At 45.1% G+C, this 21,356-nt stretch overlaps 1 protein-coding gene across 2 annotated transcripts in view; it reads left to right on the top strand.

Annotated features, from left to right (window-relative positions):
* Positions 1–240: 240 nt before the first annotated feature.
* Positions 241–21,356, top strand: part of LOC144690779 (cytochrome P450 3A30-like) — a 57,112-nt gene continuing 35,996 nt past the window's right edge. For both annotated transcript variants that reach the window (XM_078558593.1, XM_078558592.1), the window contains exons 1-4: positions 241–433; positions 8,687–8,780; positions 14,821–14,873; positions 16,869–16,968. In XM_078558593.1, the coding sequence (XP_078414719.1) occupies positions 336–433; positions 8,687–8,780; positions 14,821–14,873; positions 16,869–16,968 (345 nt within the window). In that variant the 5' untranslated portion in view covers positions 241–335. The remainder of the gene's footprint in view (positions 434–8,686; positions 8,781–14,820; positions 14,874–16,868; positions 16,969–21,356) is intronic.

Raw genomic sequence — 21,356 nt, 5'->3', positions numbered from 1 at the left:
AGGATCACCCCCATCAGACCAAAGAAAGGAAACATAATTGTTTTAAGTAACAATGTGGTTTCTATTAGTTATGTATTTCTAAAAAGGAAACTTTTTTAAATTTGATGATACCAGGGTACAAACACCTAGATTCAAAGAGACACCATGTCCACATTCAATGTTTCAACATCTCAGTTAGCAAATCCCAGATGGCGTCACTCATTACCTTTCATGGGTTAATGTAATGAAGTAAACACCCCGCCTCTTGCCTTTGCCTTATTGCGACTGTCGCTCCCTATAAATACCCCAAGTTCCCAGGTCAGGTTCCCAGTGGACGATCCCTGCTTTCTCTGGGAATGGCTGTCCTTTTCCCGGAGAGCCTGGGGGTGATCCGGGGCGCCCTGTCCGACCAGACCTGGATCCTCCTCCTCACTTTCCTGCTCCTGCTGGGTTGGTAAGGATCTGATTTGATTTCTTTATCGGTGTCCTGCTTCTAACAATGGGAGAAAATGCTCACAAAGTTGAACTGGACTCACTGTTTAGATGAGGAAAGTTTACAGCATTTGCCACCAGTTTCTGCTTGTTTTTAAGGGGTATTGTCGCTGGCTAGTGACCCAGGGTAATGGTCTGGGGACCGGGATTCGAATCCCACCACGACAAACGGTGGAATTTAAGTGCAATAAAAATCTGAAAACAAACACAGAGCTGAAGACATCTGTGGGGGGTGAAACAGTGGACGTTTCTAGACTGTATGACCCTTCTTCAGAGCTATAAACAAGCCGAAATGTGGTGAAATTTATACTGTTGAAGGTTGGTGAAGCAGGTCAGTGATAAGTAGAGGCAAAGGAAAGAGTGACAAAAGTGTTAATGGTAGTGATAAGGGCTGAAAAAGGTGCTGATAGTGGCAAATATAAGAAAGCAGAATGTGATAATAGCAGAACAAGGATAAGCACTCTGAAAAGAACAACATGAACAAGTAATAGATGGCCCTTGGGTTGGGGTGGTGGGGAAAAAAGATTGAAAATGGGATAAAAGGGGGGGATAAACGAATAACAAATAAGTAGATAAAAAATAAAGATGAAGTCTGAAAAAATGGGTGAAGATAGAGAAAGATGGCCTGAACAAAAACAGAATTACCTGGAAAAACTCAGCAGGTCTGACAGCATCGGTGGAGAAGAAATCAGTTGACGTTTCGAGTCCTCACGACCCTTCGGCAGAACTGAACTTCGACAGTTCTGCAGAAGGGTCGTGAGGACTCGAAACGTCAACTGATTTCTTCTCCACCGATGCTGCCAGACCTGCTGAGTTTTTCCAGGTAATTCTGTTTTTGTTTTGGATTTCCAGCATCCGCAGTAGCTTTTAGCTTTTTGTTTTTATAAAGATGGCCTGAAGTTGTTCATTCGGGAAGGCTGTAAAGTGCCCAATCGGAGGATGAGGTGCTGTTCCTCCAGTTTGTGTTGGGCTTCACTGGAACATTGCAGCAGGCCAAAGACGGACATGTGGGCATGAGAGCTTGTTCCCACCCACTGTGGTTGGCAGGGCTCTCAGCCATGTCTGACCCATCTTTCGCGCCTCTGCCCTCACACCTTCCTCTCCCTCTCAGAACCATGATAGGGTCCCCATTGTCCTCACTTTTCACTCCACCAGCCTCCGCATTCAAAGGATCATCCTCTGCCATTTCCGCCAACTCCAGCATGATGCCACCACCAAAAACATCTTCCCCTCATCCCCCCCCAATCAGAATTCCATAGGGACTGTTCCCTCTGTGACACCTTGGTCCACTCCCCCATCACCCCCAAATCCTCATCACCTTCCCATGCAATCGCAGAAGGTGCAACACTTGCCCCTTTACCTCCTCCCTCCTCACCGTCTAAGGGCCCAAATACTCCTTTCTGGTGAAGCAGCACTACGCTTACACCTCCTTCAATTTGGACTACTGCATTTGCTACTCCCGATGTGGGCTCCTCTACATTGGAGAAACCAAACGCAGACTGTGTGACCACTTTGTGGAACACCTCTGGTCTGTCCACAAGCATGACCCAGACCTCCCTGTCGCTTGCCGTTTCCACACACCATCTTGCTCTCATGTTCACATGTTTGGCCTTGGCCTGCTGCATTGTTCTAGTGAAGCTCAACGCAAACTGGAGGAACAGCACCTCATCTTCAGATTAGGCACTTTACAGCCTTCCGGATTTAACATTGAGTTCAACAACTTCAGATCATGAACTCTGTCCTCTATCTTCACTTTTTTTATCCCTTTTTTCAAAATTCATCTTTTTTAATCCATTTACTTGTATTTTTATTCATTTTTATTTTTATTCATTTTTATCCCCTTTTTACCCCTCTTTTAATCCCATTTTTGATCCTTTTTCAATGAAGAACGCAGGTGGGCATGCCAGGAGCAGCACCAGGCATACCTAAAAATGAGGTGTCAACCTGGTGAAGCCGTAACACAGGACTACTTGTGTGCCAAACAGCATAAGCAGCAAGTGATAGACAGCGCTAAGTGATCCCACAACCAACAGATCAGGTCTAAGTTCTGCAGTTTTGCCACATCCAGTCGTGAATGGTGGTGGACTATCAAACAAATCACTGCAGGAGGCGGCTCCACAAATATCCCCATCCTCAATGATGGAGGAGCCCAGCACATCAGTGCAAAAGACAAGGCTGAAGCATTCGCAACAACCTTCAGCCAGAAGTACCGAGTGGATGATCCATCTCGGCCTCCTCCAGAGTTCCCCAGCATCACAGATGCCAGTCTTCAACCAATTCGATTCACTCCACGTGATATCAAGAATTGGTTAAAGGCACTGGATAATGCAAAGGGTCCTGACAATATTCCAGCAATAGTACTGAAGACTTATGCTCCAGAACTTGCTGTACTCCTAGCCACGCTGTTTCATTACAGCTACAACACTGGCATCTACCTGGCTATGTGGAAAATTGCCCAGATATGTCCTGTTCCCAAAAAGTGGGACAAATCCAGCCCTGCCAATTACCGCCCCATCAGTCTACTCTCGATCCTCAGTAAAATAATGAAAGGGGTCATCAACAGTGCTGTCAAGCGGCACTTGCTTAGCAATAACCTGCTCACTGATGCCCAGTTTGGGTTCTGCCAGGGCCACCCAACTCCTGACCTCATTATAGCCTTGGTTCAAACATGGACCAAAGAGCTGAACTCCTGAAGTGAGGTGAGAGTGACTGCCCTTGACATCAATGCAGCAACAGACGATTGGTCTCAATATATAGAACGTCTTGCATTCTTTCAAGCAAACAAAATCACTGGGGAGGAAAAGAGGAGAGCGATTCTACTGGGTATTTGTGGAAGCAAGACCTACAGTTTAATTTGAAGCTCGACGGCCCCCAGTGCACCAGATTCGAAGACTTTCAGTGAATAAGTAGACCTTCTTAAGGGATATTTTCAATCCAAGCCCACAGTCACAATGCAGAGGTTCAGGTTCAATTCACGGAATAGAGCCCTGGGGGAGACAATTGCTACCTACATAGCGAAATTAAAACAACTAACAGAATATTGTGATTTCGGTGAAACCCTGAATGACATGCTCAGAGATTGTTTAGTATGTGTTGTGCAGGAAGACACTATTCAGCGAAGATTGCTGGCTGAATTGAATCTTGATTTTAAGAAAGCGTTAGAAATAGCACTGGCGATAGAAAGTATTGGAAGGGATTCACAAGCAATTCAAGATGCCGTTCTCCGAGTTGAGCGGGAACAGTCAGCCGAAAGTGGCGCAAAAATCCGGGACTCAACTGCAAAGCAGGAAACAGCCCCCGCTAACAGAAAAATGAGAGGAAACAGTTTAGCAACTAAATCAAAAAATAATTTTCATCAACGTGGAAATAATCAGTCTACTTGCGATTGGCAATTAAATAAATTAGAATGTTATTTTTGTCACAGAAGTGGACACATAATGAGTCAGTGCAAAGCGAGATTTCAACAGGCCTCCAAACAACAAATGCAGTCTATAGTGTAGAAGAGCCATAAACAACCAGTTCTGACGTTTATTCATTATTTAACATGAAAGTTGGGAAGACCGAGCCAATATTTGTTACTTTGCAAGTGAATGGTAAACCATTAAAAATGGAAGTCGACACAGGTGCTTCTACCACCATAATAGAAGAAACACTTTCAGATATTTGAATAAAAGTGCTCAACAATTAAATTTGAAACAAACATCTGGCAAGTTGAAAATGTACACAAGCAAAGAAAGTAAAGTAAACGGTATCACCAGTGTAACTATTCACGATAGACACCAAACAGCACAGCTACCAGTGATGGTATTAGAAGGTAGAGGACCTTCCAGGTTGAAATTGGCTGAGGGAAATTAACCTTAATTTGCCAGTGAGATTTCAAAAGGAAGCAGCAAGAATTCCTGAGTTGAAAAAGGAACAAGACAAGGTACTTCAGAAAGAGCCTGGAGAGTCCAAGGTCAGCAACAAGATGAAAAAGGAGTGTGTAGCCATTCAGCAACCTGAAGAAATGAAGACTGTCTTAAACAGCGACATGGAAGAACAGCAGAAGAAACTCAAGGAGACTCTGCTGACTTACAGAATTCAAGATGAAGCGAGTGAGCTTTGCAAAGCAAAGGAAAACCTGTTGAAAGACCTTCACGCACTACAAGGATCCCTCAGCTCAAAGTTTGTGCCTCTGGAAAATTACGAAGAGAAACAGGAAGAATTTAATGAAGAACCAGTTGGCAGAGAAGATGCAGCAATGTTCAAGGTTCCAGGAGGAATCCATCAGATACAAGGAGGAGACAGAGAGCTTCATTTAGCTGATTCTTCAGCTAAAGAGGCTTCGAAAGCAAGGGCAAAATTTTCCCCCCCCTTGGGGGGGAGGTTCAGGAGCGGGCGCGTGAAGGCAAGCCTCCAATCGGTGCCCCCGATTGGGGGTGAGCCGCTATTTTACATGGGCGGGCCAATTAAGGCCCACCCAACGTGACATCCGCCAGGAAGCGCTATGCACTCCCTGTGCGGGGTGGGGGATTCCCTGAGCTGAATGCGCTCTTTCGCGCATGTGTTTTCGTTGGAGCAGAGAAGACTGAGGGGCGACCTGATCGAGGTGTACAAGATTATGAGGGGCATGGACAGGGTGGATAGGGAGCAGCTGTTCCCCTTAATTGAAGGGTCAGTCACAAGGGGGCATAAGTTCAAGGTGAGGGGCAGGAGGTTTAGGGGGGATGCGAGAAGAAACTTTTTTACCCAGAGAGTGGTGACGGTCTGGAATGCACTGCCTGGGAGGGTGGTGGAGGCGGGTTGCCTCACATCCTTTAAAAAGTACCTGGATGAGCACTTGGCATGTCATAACATTCAAGGCTATGGGCCAAGTGCTGGTAAATGGGGTTAGGTAGGTAGGTAGGTCAGGTGTTTCTCACATGTCGGTGCCATCTCGCTGGGTCGAAGGGCCTCTTCTGCACTGTGTGATTCATCTCCCTGAGGCTAGGTTTTGCCTAAGGGAGATCAGCAACACATTAAAAAAATGTTAAAAATAGAAAAATAAAATTTTCCTGACATGTCCCTTCATGTGACACTATCACATGAGTTGGGACATATCAATCACTTTTAGTTACACTTTTATTAAAAAAATTTAAAAACCTACATGAAACCTCATCCCACCTGTGGAAGAGGTTTCATGCTTTTTCTTAAGCCCACCAGGGCTCCCGGCCTGCCCGCCATCCTTAAGGTTGGACGGGCAGGTCCATTAATTACATTAACTACTTTGTCAATGGCCTCAATTGGCCATTGATAGGGCGGCGGGCGCACAGCTAATTCGGCTGAGCCTCCACCGACCTGAAAATTGAAATGAGGTGGGGTGACGTTGGGAGTTCCGCCCGATGTCATCCTGCGTCATTTTATCCATCAGCGAGTGGGCCCCGCCCCCCGCTCACTGACCGGGAAATCCTGGCCCAAAAGTCGTAGAACTTTCCAAGATGCGAGTAGATAATGAAATCATGGGTAGCTCAACTACTGAACTAAGACAAGTTGAGATTGCATCTGAGAGAAGTCTAGCTGACAGTGAAGTTAAAAAGAAGGCCGAGACTAAAATCTGTGGTTAAAAAGAAGTAGAAAGAGGATGCAGAATCACTGAGGTGCATATTTGTACAGGGCTAAGCCTAATTTGGAAGGGAAGGTGGAGAAAAGTCAAGGGAGCCAAAAAAACCAGTCATAATTTGCACAGTTGTGAGCGACAATTTACTGTTGGAGAAGCAGAATATATAAAGAGTTTTGGTGGAGGACTGAAGTGGTTACCTGGTAAAAGTAAGTTCAGTGACCTGGACCGTTTTTGTACCACATGGAAGCGGACGGCTGTAAACATGTGGATCATTTAAGAAAAAGAGAGATACCCCAACAAAATGATGTCCCACCTAAAACCATTACTGAACCAGTGGTTCCTGTTGAAGTTGCTAAACCAAGGACAGACATGCCCGATTGTCTCTGTCAGAGTAGAAGACACTGAACTGCCTGTGCCTAATGAGGTACCTGATGTTAATGTGGTTCCTACAAAATAACCTGAAGTCGTGGAGCTGCGGCGTTTCCTACAGATCAGGAAACCACCTGAAAGACTGAACTTGTAATTTCATGATAAAAACAAAAAAAGCAGAGATAAAAACAAACTGTTGAAGGGTCATGTGGACTCGAAACGTCGACTCTTTTCTTCTCCACCGACGCTGCCAGACCTGCTGAGCTTTTCCAGGTAATTCTGTTTTTATTTTGTAATTTCATGACCTGTGTAAATATTGTAATGTCATGAGATAAATGTTCTTGTAAATACAAAATGTACAGAAAGGTTAAAGGGGGAAGAATGTAGTAATTATAGTTTTGGGAAATGTAGGTCTGTAGCTTTATGAATAATCCTGTGTTGTAAGATCACATGATCTGTATAAACGAATGCATTAGCAGCATGGGGAGCCTTTACAGAGGAGAGTTCTTTTTCAGTTCTGGAGTTTGATGCACACGTTTAGTTACTGCTGCTGTTTTGTAACTAAAGTTCAATGTTTTCACTAAGAAAAGCTGTCTGAAGATCAACTCTATAATAGTAACCTGATATAGAAAATCTATAACAGCTTTTTGAGGGTGATTTACTTTAGGAGTAAAGAGCCTCTGAGGCAAAAGCTTTCATCACCTTCAGGCCTCATATCAAGTGCAGTTGAGTGTTTGAGTGAATTCACTGAGCATGTCAGAGTTGCTGAGCCACCCAGATCTTGGTCATTGCTGAGCTGAAGCTTCGATTGAAAATGCCACAATTGAACCTAACACCTGTGAGGAGACCAGACAGGGTTCCTGCTCCTAATCGCTCTCTGGCTGCTTTTGCTATGGACAAGATCAGACTCTGTCATGATGGTGAGGGGTGCTGTCCACATGGAGTAAACCGCCAATGCTCAACATCCAAGTCCACAAATGAATACTGGTCACTGAGTGATATTCATGGAGCTCCATCTCACCAAGTAGTCGGTGAAGAGAAGAGGAAGTGAAAGAAAACACTCACTCTTTGGAGAATTGAGTAGCTCAGTGAGTCAGTGACAGGATAGAGGAGACGATACATCCAGGCACTTGGTCTTGTGAACAATGCGGGAATATCCATGTGGATCTGCAACTTGTTGATCTTTTTAATGTGGAGAGGGCTCTGCATCTGTCTCTCTGGCTAGCACCTGTCCTCTTTTCAACAATTCTAGCAGTTCATTTTTTTATGAGATACGGGCGTCGCTGGCTCAGCCAGCATTTATTTCCCATCCCTAATTGCTCTTGTTCAGAGGGCATTTCAAGAGTCAACCACATTGCTGTGGGTCTGAAGTCATATGCAGGTCAGACCGGGTAAGGACAGCAGATTTCCTTCCCTAAAGGGTGAAGGAACCAGATGGGTTTTTACAACAATCCGCAATGGTTTCGTAGTTATCATCAGACTTTTAATTCCAGATTTTTATTGGATTTAAATTTCACCATCTGCTGTGGTGGGATTTGAACCCAGGACCCCAAGAATTACCCTGGGTCTCTGGAATACTGCTATGCCACCGTCTCCTCCGAGATCCATTGAAGATATTAGCTACACTATACAAATGGATCCTAATTAGTCTGCTGTCTAACTTAGTATCATCATGTGCCAAAGAATCCAGCTTCTCATCAGCTGAATGGACGACTAATAGCCTAGCTCTGATGCCACCATTTTGTATTGGCTGGGAGGGGGAGAGCTGAAAGGCAGCACCTGGATGTACTTCCCATAGTTGGATTGGGTTTCAGACCAGCACAATATATTCTTTTGAACTTGCATTGTAATTAAAGCTGCCCTTGAAAAGGCCAGGAACCATCAGCTTTAGTAATGTTTACTGTCTATGGTCCCACTGCACAAAGGGGTTGGAGTTTATTGTAAAGCTGCTGCCACCAAATTTATAATATCCATGGGTTGTTATATGATTCTCTTCTAGTCGTGAATGTTGCTGGGTTTCCACTGAAACAGTGATTAAAACAATCCACAATCCTGTCACGAATCTCTGATACCTGAACCTTGTTTGAAGGTGTTCAATATTGTTTACACTTTTAAGTGATAATATCTATTTGACACAGGATTGGTGTTTCAATAAGAGAATATTTTAATGTATTTATAGACGGGAAGGTATATTTGACTATGTTCATACTAACCAATTTTTTTGTTGTGTTCTTTATGAGATTGTAACCACTTCAATTCCATTTGCAGGTACAGTGTTTTACCATATGGGTTTTTTAAACAGATGGGAGTTCCAGGTCCAAGGCCACTGCCATTCATTGGAACAGTACACCATTACAGAAAGGTTTGTTTGTTTTTTCCCTCTTTTGACCATGTCAATCAATCCAATTAGAACATCGCCTGTTATTAAATTGTTCTGCTACAGCCCTGTTTCTCCCTTTAATCGAGAGCTGAGAGTGACGTCTCCAAAGCTCCTGTGTATATTTGGGTGACGGGAGACTCTGGGCAGAGCAGGGGTGATACTGACTGTCTCTCTTCACACTCCAAGTGCTTTAATTAGCCAAAAGCCAGAGAAACCCTCCCAAAGGACAATCTCACTGACTGTTGTAGAGTCTAGTTTAAACTCATAGCCCTGTAATGGGCAGTCCTATTGCTTCACTGAATTGACTTAGTAATATAAAAGAATCAGTTCAACAGCTTGGCTAATGAACGCACAAAGGGCTAGGAATTCATGTGTTCCATTTTTTGATCATGACCTGCTCGTGCCCATTTAGGTTGAGATGCGTAGTGCCCAAGTTAATGGTACCCCTCTCAGCTGTTTGATTGCAGCATCTGGCTGAGTGGATCCCATGCTGCTGATTTTTTTAATGCTGTCAGCAGCCTCTATGCTCAGTAGGGGTCCGAGCACCGTTTTTCAAAAAGAACATGATGTAGTCAGTCTACTCTTAAAGGCAGACTGTCACTGTAAAAGGAAGGTTTCACTGAAGAATATTGCTGCAATTTAAATGTTGCCAAAGTGAACGCCAGGGCAGAGCACAGGTTCCAGGGTGGCACACGTGGAGGGGGTGTGGAAGGAGCAGCACCATGATTCCACAGGGGGCCAGGAGGCCCTGAAGGGCCACTCTCAGAATGGAATGGCAAGGGGTGGGCAGGGAGGTCTACTTCAAGTCTTGACCCGAGAACCTGGCAGCAGTGCCACAAAAAGCCTAATAGCCTCACAGGGGTGGTCAATACCAGTGAGTGCACCATCACATGACATTTCCTATAACCGTAACAGCCTCTCACACTGCTCAATGCACCACACCCCCTATCACTCACTTAGCAGCACTCTCTTGAACTCTGGGATTATGTCTAAAATCCAGATACTCCACCTCACCTTCACACACCTATCAGTGTTGTCAGCCTCACACCCACCTCTCGGTGCCTTCATACACCTCCATCAATTCGGCTATGGCAAGAACATTATCCAAACACAGTGCAACACAATCACTGACATTCTGCCCTCTCTACTTTCAGGACCAGGTAGCACACAATAGTAGGAATCAGAGCAGAACCTGTGGGGGACAAGGACACCTGTATCTCTGATTGTCCACATCATGGGGCCGAGAACAACAGAGCCCGTGGCATCCAGTGGGCTGACAGTATTTGAGGATGACCTTGTGTTTCTGTCTTAACTTCTAGCTCATCCTCATCCAGCTATCTGCCAGTCAAAGCTGCTGATGGTGTGACTTTGGACCTCTTGCTTTCTACCCCCACTCCCCCTTGTCCCCATGCTTTATCCTAACCCTCCCCCTGCCATGATTCTGATAAATTAGCAAAATATTGGTAAGCACTTTGGTAAGTATGATGTTTAAAACCTTCAGAAAGAGGCATATGTGGTCATTGTGTGGTTTTTGTGGCATCACAAAAGGGGTGGAGTTGGACAGATATCTCAGTTAATTTTAACTTTTACGGTTATTGAGCATTGAAAGGCTTTCATACTTGGTTTTTTTTTGTTATTTTGGGAGGGTTCCCCATTTCAGCCACCCTGCAGGCTAGATGGCTTCTGTGCAGGAAGGAACGTGGGGCGGGGTGGGGGGAGAAATGGTTCTACGGTACTTCTAGCAGACAGCTGAGATCCAATCACCCAGTACCTTTTTAGCCACATTTGGTTAATCATCCAATAAGACCAGGGTGAGCGGGCGGGATAGAAAGTTTAGCTTGTGTCTGCCACTGCTTCATCCCATCTGTTGCTGAAACATTCCTCCATGCCTTTGGCACCTCCAGACTCATCTATTCCAATGATCTCCTGGCCGGCCTTGACTTTCCACTGTCCATAAATTGAGGTTTGTCCAAAACTTGTGTCCCAATTCATGCCAAGTCCGTGATTTCCATCACCCTCTGTGCTCCTCAACTTCCAGTGGCTGCCAGTCCTTAAATCCTTTGCTTTTTGAAACTAACATCCTTGTGCTTAAATCCCGCTGTGGCCTCACTCTTTCCTATCTTTGTAACTTCTCACAAACCTCAGAGCTCTGCATTCCTTGACCCTTGGCCTCTTGTCTATTCCCCATTTACTTCACCCCACTGCCGGCAGCAGTGCCTACAACTGTCATGGCCCTGAGCTCTGGAATTCACTCCTTAAATCTCATTGGCCAAGATCTTCTGAGGAGCGGCAGTCATCGTTGGATTGCCACTCTGCTTGAACTTTGCCCCACCTCGACGCTTCTCCGCATTTCTTGTCGGGTCTTCCAAGTCTGGCTTTACTAGAAATTCAGAGTGGAGCATCCCTTGGAGAACTCCATCGGATTGCAATAGAGTTGGGGGAAGACAGGACATGCCTCTTTTTTTTACAGTATTGTCATACAATAAGCCTAAATATTCAATGTGAATGTTAGTGAATTGGTGAATGAGTGAACAGATAGCGGAGGGGGGTGTGCAAGTTGGGTGGCAGGTCGATAGGTTGAGTTGGGTTAGTCTGGTTGGGAGGAATCCCCAGGTCAGGTGGTGCAGGGGTAGTCAGGCCTGGTCAGGGGACTAGTAGGGTGGTCGGGAACATAGTGTGGTCTGGAGGGATAGATGGGTGAAGTCGGGGGCGGTTGTGCAGGCTAGTCAGGTTGGTTCATGTCGGGGGGAGTAGTCGAGGAGTCTGGGGGATAGTCGGGTGGTCTATGGGGAAAGTCGGGTAGTCAGGGGGGATAGTCGGGTGGTCGGGGAGGTGGAGGAGCAGGTGGTTCTGATCTGGAGTTGTCCAGGAGTTAGATCAAGTTTTAATCTGTCTAACATACCCTAAGTACAGGGAACTGTTCAAAGTCTCCGACTCTAACTTGCCCCAGGGAGCGGGGGAAGTTGGAACTTCCTGAGAAATTCCCTTGGAGTGAGGACTTGCGTGAGGCTTTGACATGCATCTTGGGTCATATATGTGGTCTCCTTCGATTCAGAGACCGGAAGATCTGGGCCTCTGTCTCTCTAACTTTAAGATCCTCCTTACTACCTACTTCTGAACCAAGCCTTTCATCCTAATGTGCTCATCTTTGTCTGCGTCCATTTTTCTGTCTGATTTATGGTGATGATGAACAATAATAATGGAGAGATCCTAAAGAAATGTCTTGCATTTATATTGTGCCTTTCCCAACCTCGGCACATTGGACGTGAAACATTTTGAAAAGAAGTATTTCTAAAGTGGAATCACTGTTGTAATATATAGGAAGAGCAACATAGCAAACAGCAATGTGATAACGACCAGATAATCTAATTTGGTGATGTTGGTTGAGAGGTAAATATTGGCCAGAACAGCAGAGAGCTCCCCTGCTCCTCTTTGAAATAGTGTCGTGGGATCCTTTACACCTGCCTGATAGAGCAGACATGGCCCCGGGTTAATCTTTCATCTGAAAGATACTATTTATTCAGTCAGGTGTCACCTCCATCCAATCACCTGAAACAGTCAATGGGACAGGTCCGCTGTCAAAACGTCAAAGTAGAATGGAGTTAAAAAGATGCATCGGTGGTTCCAGATGTTTCTTGTGATTAGAACATATGTAAGAACTCCGACATGGGTCATTGACCAGAAACGTTGGACAGAATTTTACATTTCCCCAAGGTTTCCACATTCATTGACGACAATGTTGGTTGTGGGTTCTGGCAAGTTACCCCGCAGCCATTTAACACTTGGAGGGGCACTAATAACTCAGGGTGAGACTTCCACCCTGATTGGGAGGAGGAACCCCTGCTTCCAAGAGCGGCCGGCTAATCAAATGGTCTGAAACTCTTTGATCCCAACAACTCCACCATGAGCGGTGGCCACTGCTGGGACTGCACAAAGTCACCAATGGTGAGGAACCATGGAGCCGGATTGGGTGGGGGCTTTCAATGCGGCCAAGCTAGGAGACATGTTGAGGAGGGTGAAGGGGCTGGGGGCTGGAGTGCATAGACCAGGCAAGATGGGGAAACCCAATGGGCCCAAGTGGGCCAGAAAGGAGGAACCCCGCTTTCCTGCCAATTGCTCAAAGAGAGGTCGAGTGGTCTTTAAACTTAACTCAAGCCTCTGCCCTCAGCACAAAAACTGCAGTGGGATGGGAAGAGGCCCTGAAGTGGCCAAAGGGCAGGTGGGCCACCTGACACCTTCCCTGCCATATGTGAAATTTTGGTGGGGTCAGGTGGCGGGAAGGTGGTGGGGAGGTTGGGTTCCCCCTGGCATTACTACCAATTTTACGCCCCCACCTGCCTGCCCACCCGCACAAGGGGAAGCATAAAATGATGCCCGGTAACTCTGTTCATCTTGCCATAAATGCTGATTTACCCGCTGAGTGTGAGCAGCAATTTGTTTTTATTTCAGATTTCTAGCATCCACACTATTTTGCTTTTATATTAGTGTTTATGTTCCTTGCCTTCAGAACAACACAAGCTGATATATTTTCCCTCCTGGGGCAGGATTTTCCCTGTGAGTTTCTGGACTGCGAAGTCTGGGTCAAATGAGGGTAGGAAGCCCACACTGTATGGGGAGCAGCCGCCCAGCAGTGATTTCCTTGGAATTGGCCAATTAGTGGCCAGAGTGCGGACTCACCAGCCAATTGAGAGCAGGGGGTTGGTTCTGGAAGCTCAGGGTCAATAGGAGACTCTCCAGCATCAAAGATGCAGCAGGCTGCCTTTCAGGTAAGGAAGAGAGAGGATGCCCTCTCTCCAACTTTTTATAGTTTAAACTAAAAGATAGAATCAGCAGCCAGCCCACAGTTATTGAAGCGGCAGCCTGTAGATGTAGCTGAAGCCAGGCAGTCAACAAAGGCCTCTTCTTTCTACCCTTAATTAGCACATTCCTTTAGATAATATCACCACCTTCAACACCTCTTTGTCCTTTTATCTGGGACATCTTTTGGTTATCTCCACCTATCACTGGCCCTTTATCCAGCTCCTCTTGTGTCCCCCCCCACCTCCCCCCTTAAACCAACTTATATTTCACCTCTTCTATTTTTACTTAGTTCTGTTGAAGGGTCATTCGGACTGGAAACGTTAACTGTGCTCCTCTCCACAGATGCTGCCAGACCTGCTGAGTTTTTCCAGGTGTTTTTGTTTTGGATTTCCAGCATCCACAGTTTTTTGCTTTTGCCTCAAAGACTGCCTAGAGTACTGGTCCCCAGGGTGCTGCTGGGACAATGCCTCTGGGCAAATACACTGTATTCCCTGACAACACTAGTCAGCCTCAGACAATAGGCCTTAGCAGGCCTTAAACAAGCTTAATTAGCTGCATGCTGCTTCCATGCAGTTAGATCCTCCACTTTTTTTTATTCATTTGCAGGATGTGGGTGTCGCTGGATATGCCAGCATTTATTGCCCATCCCTATTGCCCTTGAGAAAGCGATTTCAGAGGGCATTTAAGAGTCACCCACGTTGCTGTGGATCTGGAGTCACATGCAGGCCAGACCAGGTACTGATGAAAGATTCCCTTCCCTCAGGGACATCAGTGAACCAGATGGGCTTTTACAACAATCAACAATGGTTTCATGGTCATCATTAGACTTTTAATTCCAGATTTTTATTGAATTCAAATTCCACCATCTGCCGTGGTGGGATTCAAACCCAGGTCCCCAGAGCATTACCCTGGGTCCCTGGATTACTAGTCCAGTGACAATACCCACTGCACCACCGCCTACCCCTGCCGCCAGCCCAACCCCCACCAACCCCCCACACCTGCCACCAACCCACCCCTAACACCATACATTTTTGCAAAATGGCCTGCGAATCACCAGTCCACTGGCCAGAGGTCATGAAACTCTGCATCCGCCCGCCTCCATGGTTACTCCCAGTGGGGCCTAAAAATTCAGCCCCTTGTATCCACACACACAAAGTAATTATTGTTCTACCTTTCTGTATTATGTGAACGCTTTTGCTGATGATGTTTTTTTCCTGGCCAGGGTATGTTTGGGTTCGATGCAGAATGCTACAAGAAGTATGGAAAGATGTGGGGGTGAGTGCATTTAATCAGCCAGGAATGGATATGAAGGTGTTCATTTTTAATCACTTCAAAAATGTATTTTATTCCTGTAATTAAATTGTGGTTCAAGATGTGCTGTACAGATGATAAACATAGTTTAAAGACACAGATCATTCCCAGCAGTGTTGACACTGATGCAATTATTACATTTCTAAGGATGCTATCTTTACATTGAGGAACACTGTTGGCTTGATTACCTTCACTTTTTATCATTGCACTCAAAAGGATGCCATATTTCTATTGAGTTCTGCAGTTTTCGGTGAGGGGTATTTAACCTTAATACATTTGATTCTTTTGCAGACATTCAAACTGAGAAATTGTCTCCAATGGTGCAATCACACTGAGCTTGAAATTCACCCTGTTTGGGCTTAGACACAGGTGGAGTGCTTCTCCATTCAATTAACTGGAATAATGGGATGAAGCCTCAATCCTCTGGGAATCGATGCATTTTCACTGTTGCAAGGAATTCTTGCAGTGGCTCGGAGGTTTGGCTGAATCATCTGTCCATGCTCCCTAGACCGAGGGAATGTGTCTGGGAGAACTTCCTGGTCTACCCCAGGAATTTCATCCATTGAAAACAAGAAAGAGTTTGGAGGAGGCCCCAGGAAACGTCCCAGTAGTTTCACAAAGATAATTGATCTGGAGGTGATTTCTGTCAGGCTGAGAACTTTTAAGTCCCTGAAGAAGAGTCAGACTGACTTGAAACGTCAACTCTGTCTTTCTCTCCACGGATGCTGAGTTTTTCCAGCATTTTTTTTGTTGCATTATATGTTCCACATTCCATTTCAGTGGAATGGGGTCAGCTTGTGTGCAAAACCCATCAAAGATAATGACTTCAGGGGAGTGTGAAGGACTCATATCTCCAGTCTCATTAGCAAAACATCTATGGTGATCACCTGTGGTATTCAACTGTTGGGGATGGATGATTTGAGACTAATTGTTTGGACAATGAGACCATTGCGGTTGGAGAAGGAAGGTCAGCACTATAGTCTCCCAAAGAACAACCAACTGAGTCACCTATATCTTAAATCAGAAGCATAAAGACTATTTTAAATTGAGCCTGAAGCCAGCTGAGTCACCAAATGATAGATTGTATGCTGTTTCACTTTTTTTCTGGACTCTAATTTAGCCAAAATATCCTTCCCCACTCTGTAATCTTTATTTGTGTGTTCGTGAACTTCGTGTGTGTGTATGCAAAATTCAGTGCATATTTTATTGTTTTACTTAGATCGGTTTAAGTATAATAAAGCAAACCTCTTTCTTTGTTAAACTTAAAACGTGCCTTATTGGTTCTTTTACGATCACAGGACGTAAACAACTAAGCACCCACTGAATTGGTAAGCATGTCTTCTTCAAACAAAACAACCTGTTGTGGTTAAATAAGAAAAGAGGAAAGAGTGAAGCCATTCGACCCCCTCCTCACCTGACTATAACATTGCAAATTCAGAGGGGGAACCTTGGCTCTGGCGATCTGGCAATCAGATCTCTTGCAATCTGGCCCATCAAACCAGCAGAACAGAGCAAAAATTGAATTTTCTCCACTCGAAATTAAACCAGAGAAATTTTGGCTTTGCACATACACAAAACTTGTGGATTGTGAATTTATTGTGAGAATCTGAGTTAGAGCAGAGTGAACTCATTCATCTTCATTCTGCTGTCAGTTGGACTCACACTCCTGATTAGGGCTGCACTAGTGCTGCAGCTAAAATGCCATTGTGAGGCATAACTATTTACCATTGATGTAGTTGTAGTGTAACTGCAGCTTGGATTATATACTGCAATTTAGAGATTGGCCATTACATGTAGAAGGGAAATGTCTACGTGTCGGTGAGATCATTATAATGATGGAGACCTGGCTATCCAGAGCACCCAAAGTTGTGGCAATAAGTCACTCTCTTACAGCAGTCAGATTTCATACTTTATCTATGACCCAGATTCACTTTCTAACACTTCTGTCTTTTCCTTTAGGATTTATGATGGGCATCTGCCCATTCTCTCCATCATGGACCCTGAACTGATTAAAGTCATCTTCATAAAAGAGTTTTACACTTTGTTCACCAATAGGCGGGTGAGCATTGACCTACACTGAGGGTTATTTGCTTTTTATTAGTTCTTCTTGCTACTGCAATAAGCCCTTGTTTTCTTTATCTGAATGTTTGTTTAAACTTGCTTTGGTGGTTCAGCTGGAATGTAATTTGATTTCTGTGTTTTCTCCACCTGATGTTCTTATCTCATAATATGCAGGGCAAAGGTCAGGCTTACCATAACAAATACAGAATTACCTGGAAAAACTCAGCAGGTCTGGCAGCATTGGCGAAGGAGAAAAAAGTTGACGTTTTGAGTCCTCATGCCCCTTCAACAGAACTGAGTAATATTAGGAGAGGGGTGAAATATAAGTTGGGTTAAGGTTTGGGGGGGTGGGGGGAGAGAAGTGAGGGGGGGGGGTGGTTGTAGGGACAAGCAAACAGTGATAGGAGCAGATAATCAGCAGGTGTCACAGACAAAAGAACAAAGAGGTGTTGAAGGTGGTGATATTATCTATATAAATTATTGGAAAAAACAAAAGGAAGGGGGAAGAAACGGAAAGGGGGTGGGGATGGAGGAGGGAGTTCAAGATCTAAAGTTGTTGAATTCAATATTCAGCCCGGAAGGCTGTAAAGTGCCTAGTCGGAAGATGAGGTGCTGTTCCTCCAGTTTGCGTTGGGCTTCACTGGAACAATGCAGCAAGCCAAGGACAGACATGTGGGCAAGAGAGCAGGGTGGAGTGTTAAAATGGCAAGCGACAGGGAGGTTTAGGTCTTTCTTGCGGACAGACCGCAGGTGTTCTGCAAAGCGGTCGCCCAGTTTGCGTTTGGTCTCTCCAATGTAGAGGAGACCGCATTGGGAGCAACCAATGCAGTAGACTAAGTTGGGGGAAATGCAAGTGAAAGGCTGCTTCACTTGAAAGGAGTGTTTGGGCCCTTGGACGGTGAGGAGAGAGGAAGTGAAGGGGCAGGTGTTGCATCTTTTGCGTTTGCATGGGGAGGTGCCATAGGTGGGGGTTGAGGAGTAGGGGATGATGGAGGAGTAGACCAGGGTGTCCCGGAGGAACGATCCCTACGGAATGCGGCCAGGGGGGGTGAAGGGAAGGTGTGTTTGGTGGTGGCATCATGCTGGAGTTGGCGGAAATGGCGGAGGATGATCCTTTGAATGCGGAGGCTGGTGAGGTGATAAGTGAGGACAAGGGGGACCCTATCATGTTTCTGGGAGGGAGGAGAAGGCATGAGGGCGGATGCGTGGGAGATGGGCCGGACACGGTTGAGGGCCCTGTCAAGCACCATGGGTGGAAAACTTTGGTTAAGGAAGAAGGAGGACATGTCAGAGGAACTGTTTTTGAAAGTGGCATCATCAGAACAGATGCGATGGAGAAGAAGGAACTGAGAGAATGGGATGGAGTCCTTACAGGAAGCGGGGTGTGAGGAGCTGTAGTCGAGGTAGCTGTGGGAGTCGGTAGGCTTGTAATGGATATTGGTGGACAGTCTATCACCAGAAATTGAGACAGAGAGGTCAAGGAAGGGAAGGGAAGTGTCAGAGATGGACCATGTGAAAATGATGGCGGGGTGGAGATTGGAAGCAAAATCAATAACTTTTTCCAGGTCCCAACGAGAGCATGAAGCAGCACCGAAGTAATCATCGATGTACCGGAGAAAGAGTTGTGGGAGGGGGCCGCCTGTGGTCTGTCCGCAAGAAAGACCCAAACCTCCCTGTCGCTTGCCATTTTAACACTCCACCCTGCTCTCATGCCCATATGTCTGTCCTTGGCTTGCTGCATTGTTCCAGTGAAGCCCAACGCAAACTGGAGGAACAGCACCTCATCTTCCGACTAGGCACTTTACAGCCTTCCGGACTGAATATTGAATTCAACAACTTTAGATCTTGAACTCCCTCCTCCATCCCCACCCCCTTTCCATTTCTTCCCCCTTCCTTTTGTTTTTTCCAATAATTTATATAGATCTTTCTTTTCCCACCTATTTCCAATATTTTTAAATCTATACCTTTTATGCCCTGTTAGTCTTTCCACCCCACCCCCACTAGAGCTGTACCTTGTGTGTCCTGCCATCCATTCTTAATTAGCACATTCGTTTAGATAATATCACCACCTTCAACACCTGTTTGTTCTTTTGTCTGTGACATCTTTTGATCTTTTGATTATCTGCTCCTGTCACTGCTTGCTTGTCCCTACAACCACCCCCCCCCCACTTCTCCCCCACCCCCCACCTTAAACCAGCTTACATTTCACCCCTCTCCTAATATTACTCAGTTCTGTTGAAGGGTCATGAGGACTCGAAACGTCAACTTTTTTCTTCTCCGCCTATGCTGCCAGACCTGCTGAGTTTTTCCAGGTAATTCTGTTTTTGTTTTGGATTTCCAGCATCCGCAGTTTTTTGTTTTTATCGTCAGGCTTACCATGGTGTTGAGGGAGAAGAGTATGTTTGTTTGATAGGGGAGATCGAATGGACAGACACTCTAGTTAGTCTCCTATCTCTAGCTCTATCTCACTGGGTTCAACTAAATTCTTCATTGGTTACCTCTCCCATTTTGATCTTTGGAGATTTGGACTGAGCCATGTTGTTGAGGTAGAATAGAAGGTGTATCTCACCCAAGCTCTATCTGGCTTGTTGCCTGGAATTTGCACCCCTCACCTTGGAGAGTGAAATGTGTAATTGTCTTGAATTCTGACAGGATTTCCACATCCTAATTTGTGATGCACAGGAGAGGGATTTATCAGCAGTAAACAAAAAAGGTACAATATCCTTTATGATCTGCAAAGAACTCTGATCCCTGATATTTTTATGGAGTTCTGGGCTAGACAGTTCCTTTTTCAAGAGGGGAAACAGAGTGAAATATCCGTTTATTATTTTCAACCCACTGGAAGTTGTGGGCATGTCTGGGTTTGAAATGTCTAATTTCATTAACAGTAATGAAAAAATATCACCTGAGAAAAAATATCAAATGAGAAATTCTCTGATGTGAAACAAGTTGATGCCTATAGGAACACCGTCGATGATTTACTTTTATTGTGGAGATTAGGGGGATGTGTGCAACTCAGTGCATAATTTATATTCATACCCTGCATAATGTATTATAATGACAAGCTATTGAAATGGAATAGTTTTGTTTGTGAATATATCACATTGCATCCACGCTTTGCCAGCAAAGGTAACCCAATGAACAAGTCCTGGCAACAGTTGAATAGCTATGTGTGTTGGACAACTGCCTCCTCCTCATTATTGCATTAGCTCTCCTCTTTTCCCTGTTTTTTCTCTCCTCCTCCTCCTTTACTCCTGCTTCATTTGACTATTTGGGGCAAGCAGTTTGGTCTCAATAATTTCTGCTAGGCAAAATATTCTATGGTTTCTGTGTGGTATCCCAATTAATCTTATTACAAGGAAGAACAAGATTTGCACGGTAAGATTCTTTAATGTGAAGTTGTGCCCTAGGATCCCTGGTGCCAATGCAGAATAATGGGAAGTGTTTGTAGAGTGGTCACATTTCTGGTACTTATTAAGCTGACTGCTAAGAGAAATAACAACACTCACTTTGGCAGAGTTGATTAGAGCTGAGTAAATTAATAATTAAACATATGTATTTTATACATTATCTGCAAAACTGTAAACAAAGTTATTCTGAGCAGATGTTGTATCCCAATTATAGCATGAAGTTTAACTTATCTTATACCTCGTAGCATCAGGTCAAACATAGGCAAGGAATTCTCCTGCTGGTTACCACTTAATACTCCCCTCAGCTGATGAATCAGTGCTCTTCCATGTTGAATACCACTTGGAGGAAGCACTGAGAGTGGCTAAGGCACAGAATGTACTCTGGGTGGGGGACTTCAATGTCCATCTCCTAGAGTGGCTCGGTAGCACCACTACAGACCAAGCTGGCCGAGTCCCAAAGGATACAGATGTTAAACTCTGTCAGCAGCAGGTGGTGAGGGAACCAACAAGAGGGGAAAAACCTACTTGACCTCACCCTCACCAATCTACCAGGCAGATGCATCTGTCCATGACAATATTGGTAGGAGTCTTTGTGGAGACGAAGTCCTGTCTTCACATTGGGGATACCCTCCAACGTGTTGTGTGGCACTACCACTATGCTAAAGGAGATAGATTTTGAACAGATATAGCAACTCAAAATTGGGCATACATAAGGCATTGTGGGCTATCAGCAGCAGTAGAATTGTATACAACCACATCTGTAACTTCATGGTCCAACATATCCCCCACTCTTACCATTACCATCAAGCCGGGGCATCAACCCTGGTTCAATGAAGAGTGCAGGAGGGCATGCCAGGAGCAACAACAGGCATACCTAAAAATGAGGTGTCAACCTGGTGAAGCTACAACACCAGACGACTTGTGTTCCAAACAGCAGAAGGAATATGCAATAGACAGAGCTAAGCAAACCCACAAC

The sequence above is a fragment of the Cetorhinus maximus genome, chromosome 15 (assembly GCF_964194155.1).
Source record: "Cetorhinus maximus chromosome 15, sCetMax3.hap1.1, whole genome shotgun sequence".
Lineage (NCBI taxonomy): Eukaryota > Metazoa > Chordata > Chondrichthyes > Lamniformes > Cetorhinidae > Cetorhinus > Cetorhinus maximus.
The sequence above is the reverse complement of the archived record's forward strand: the minus strand, read 5'-3'. Positions and strand labels throughout refer to the sequence as shown.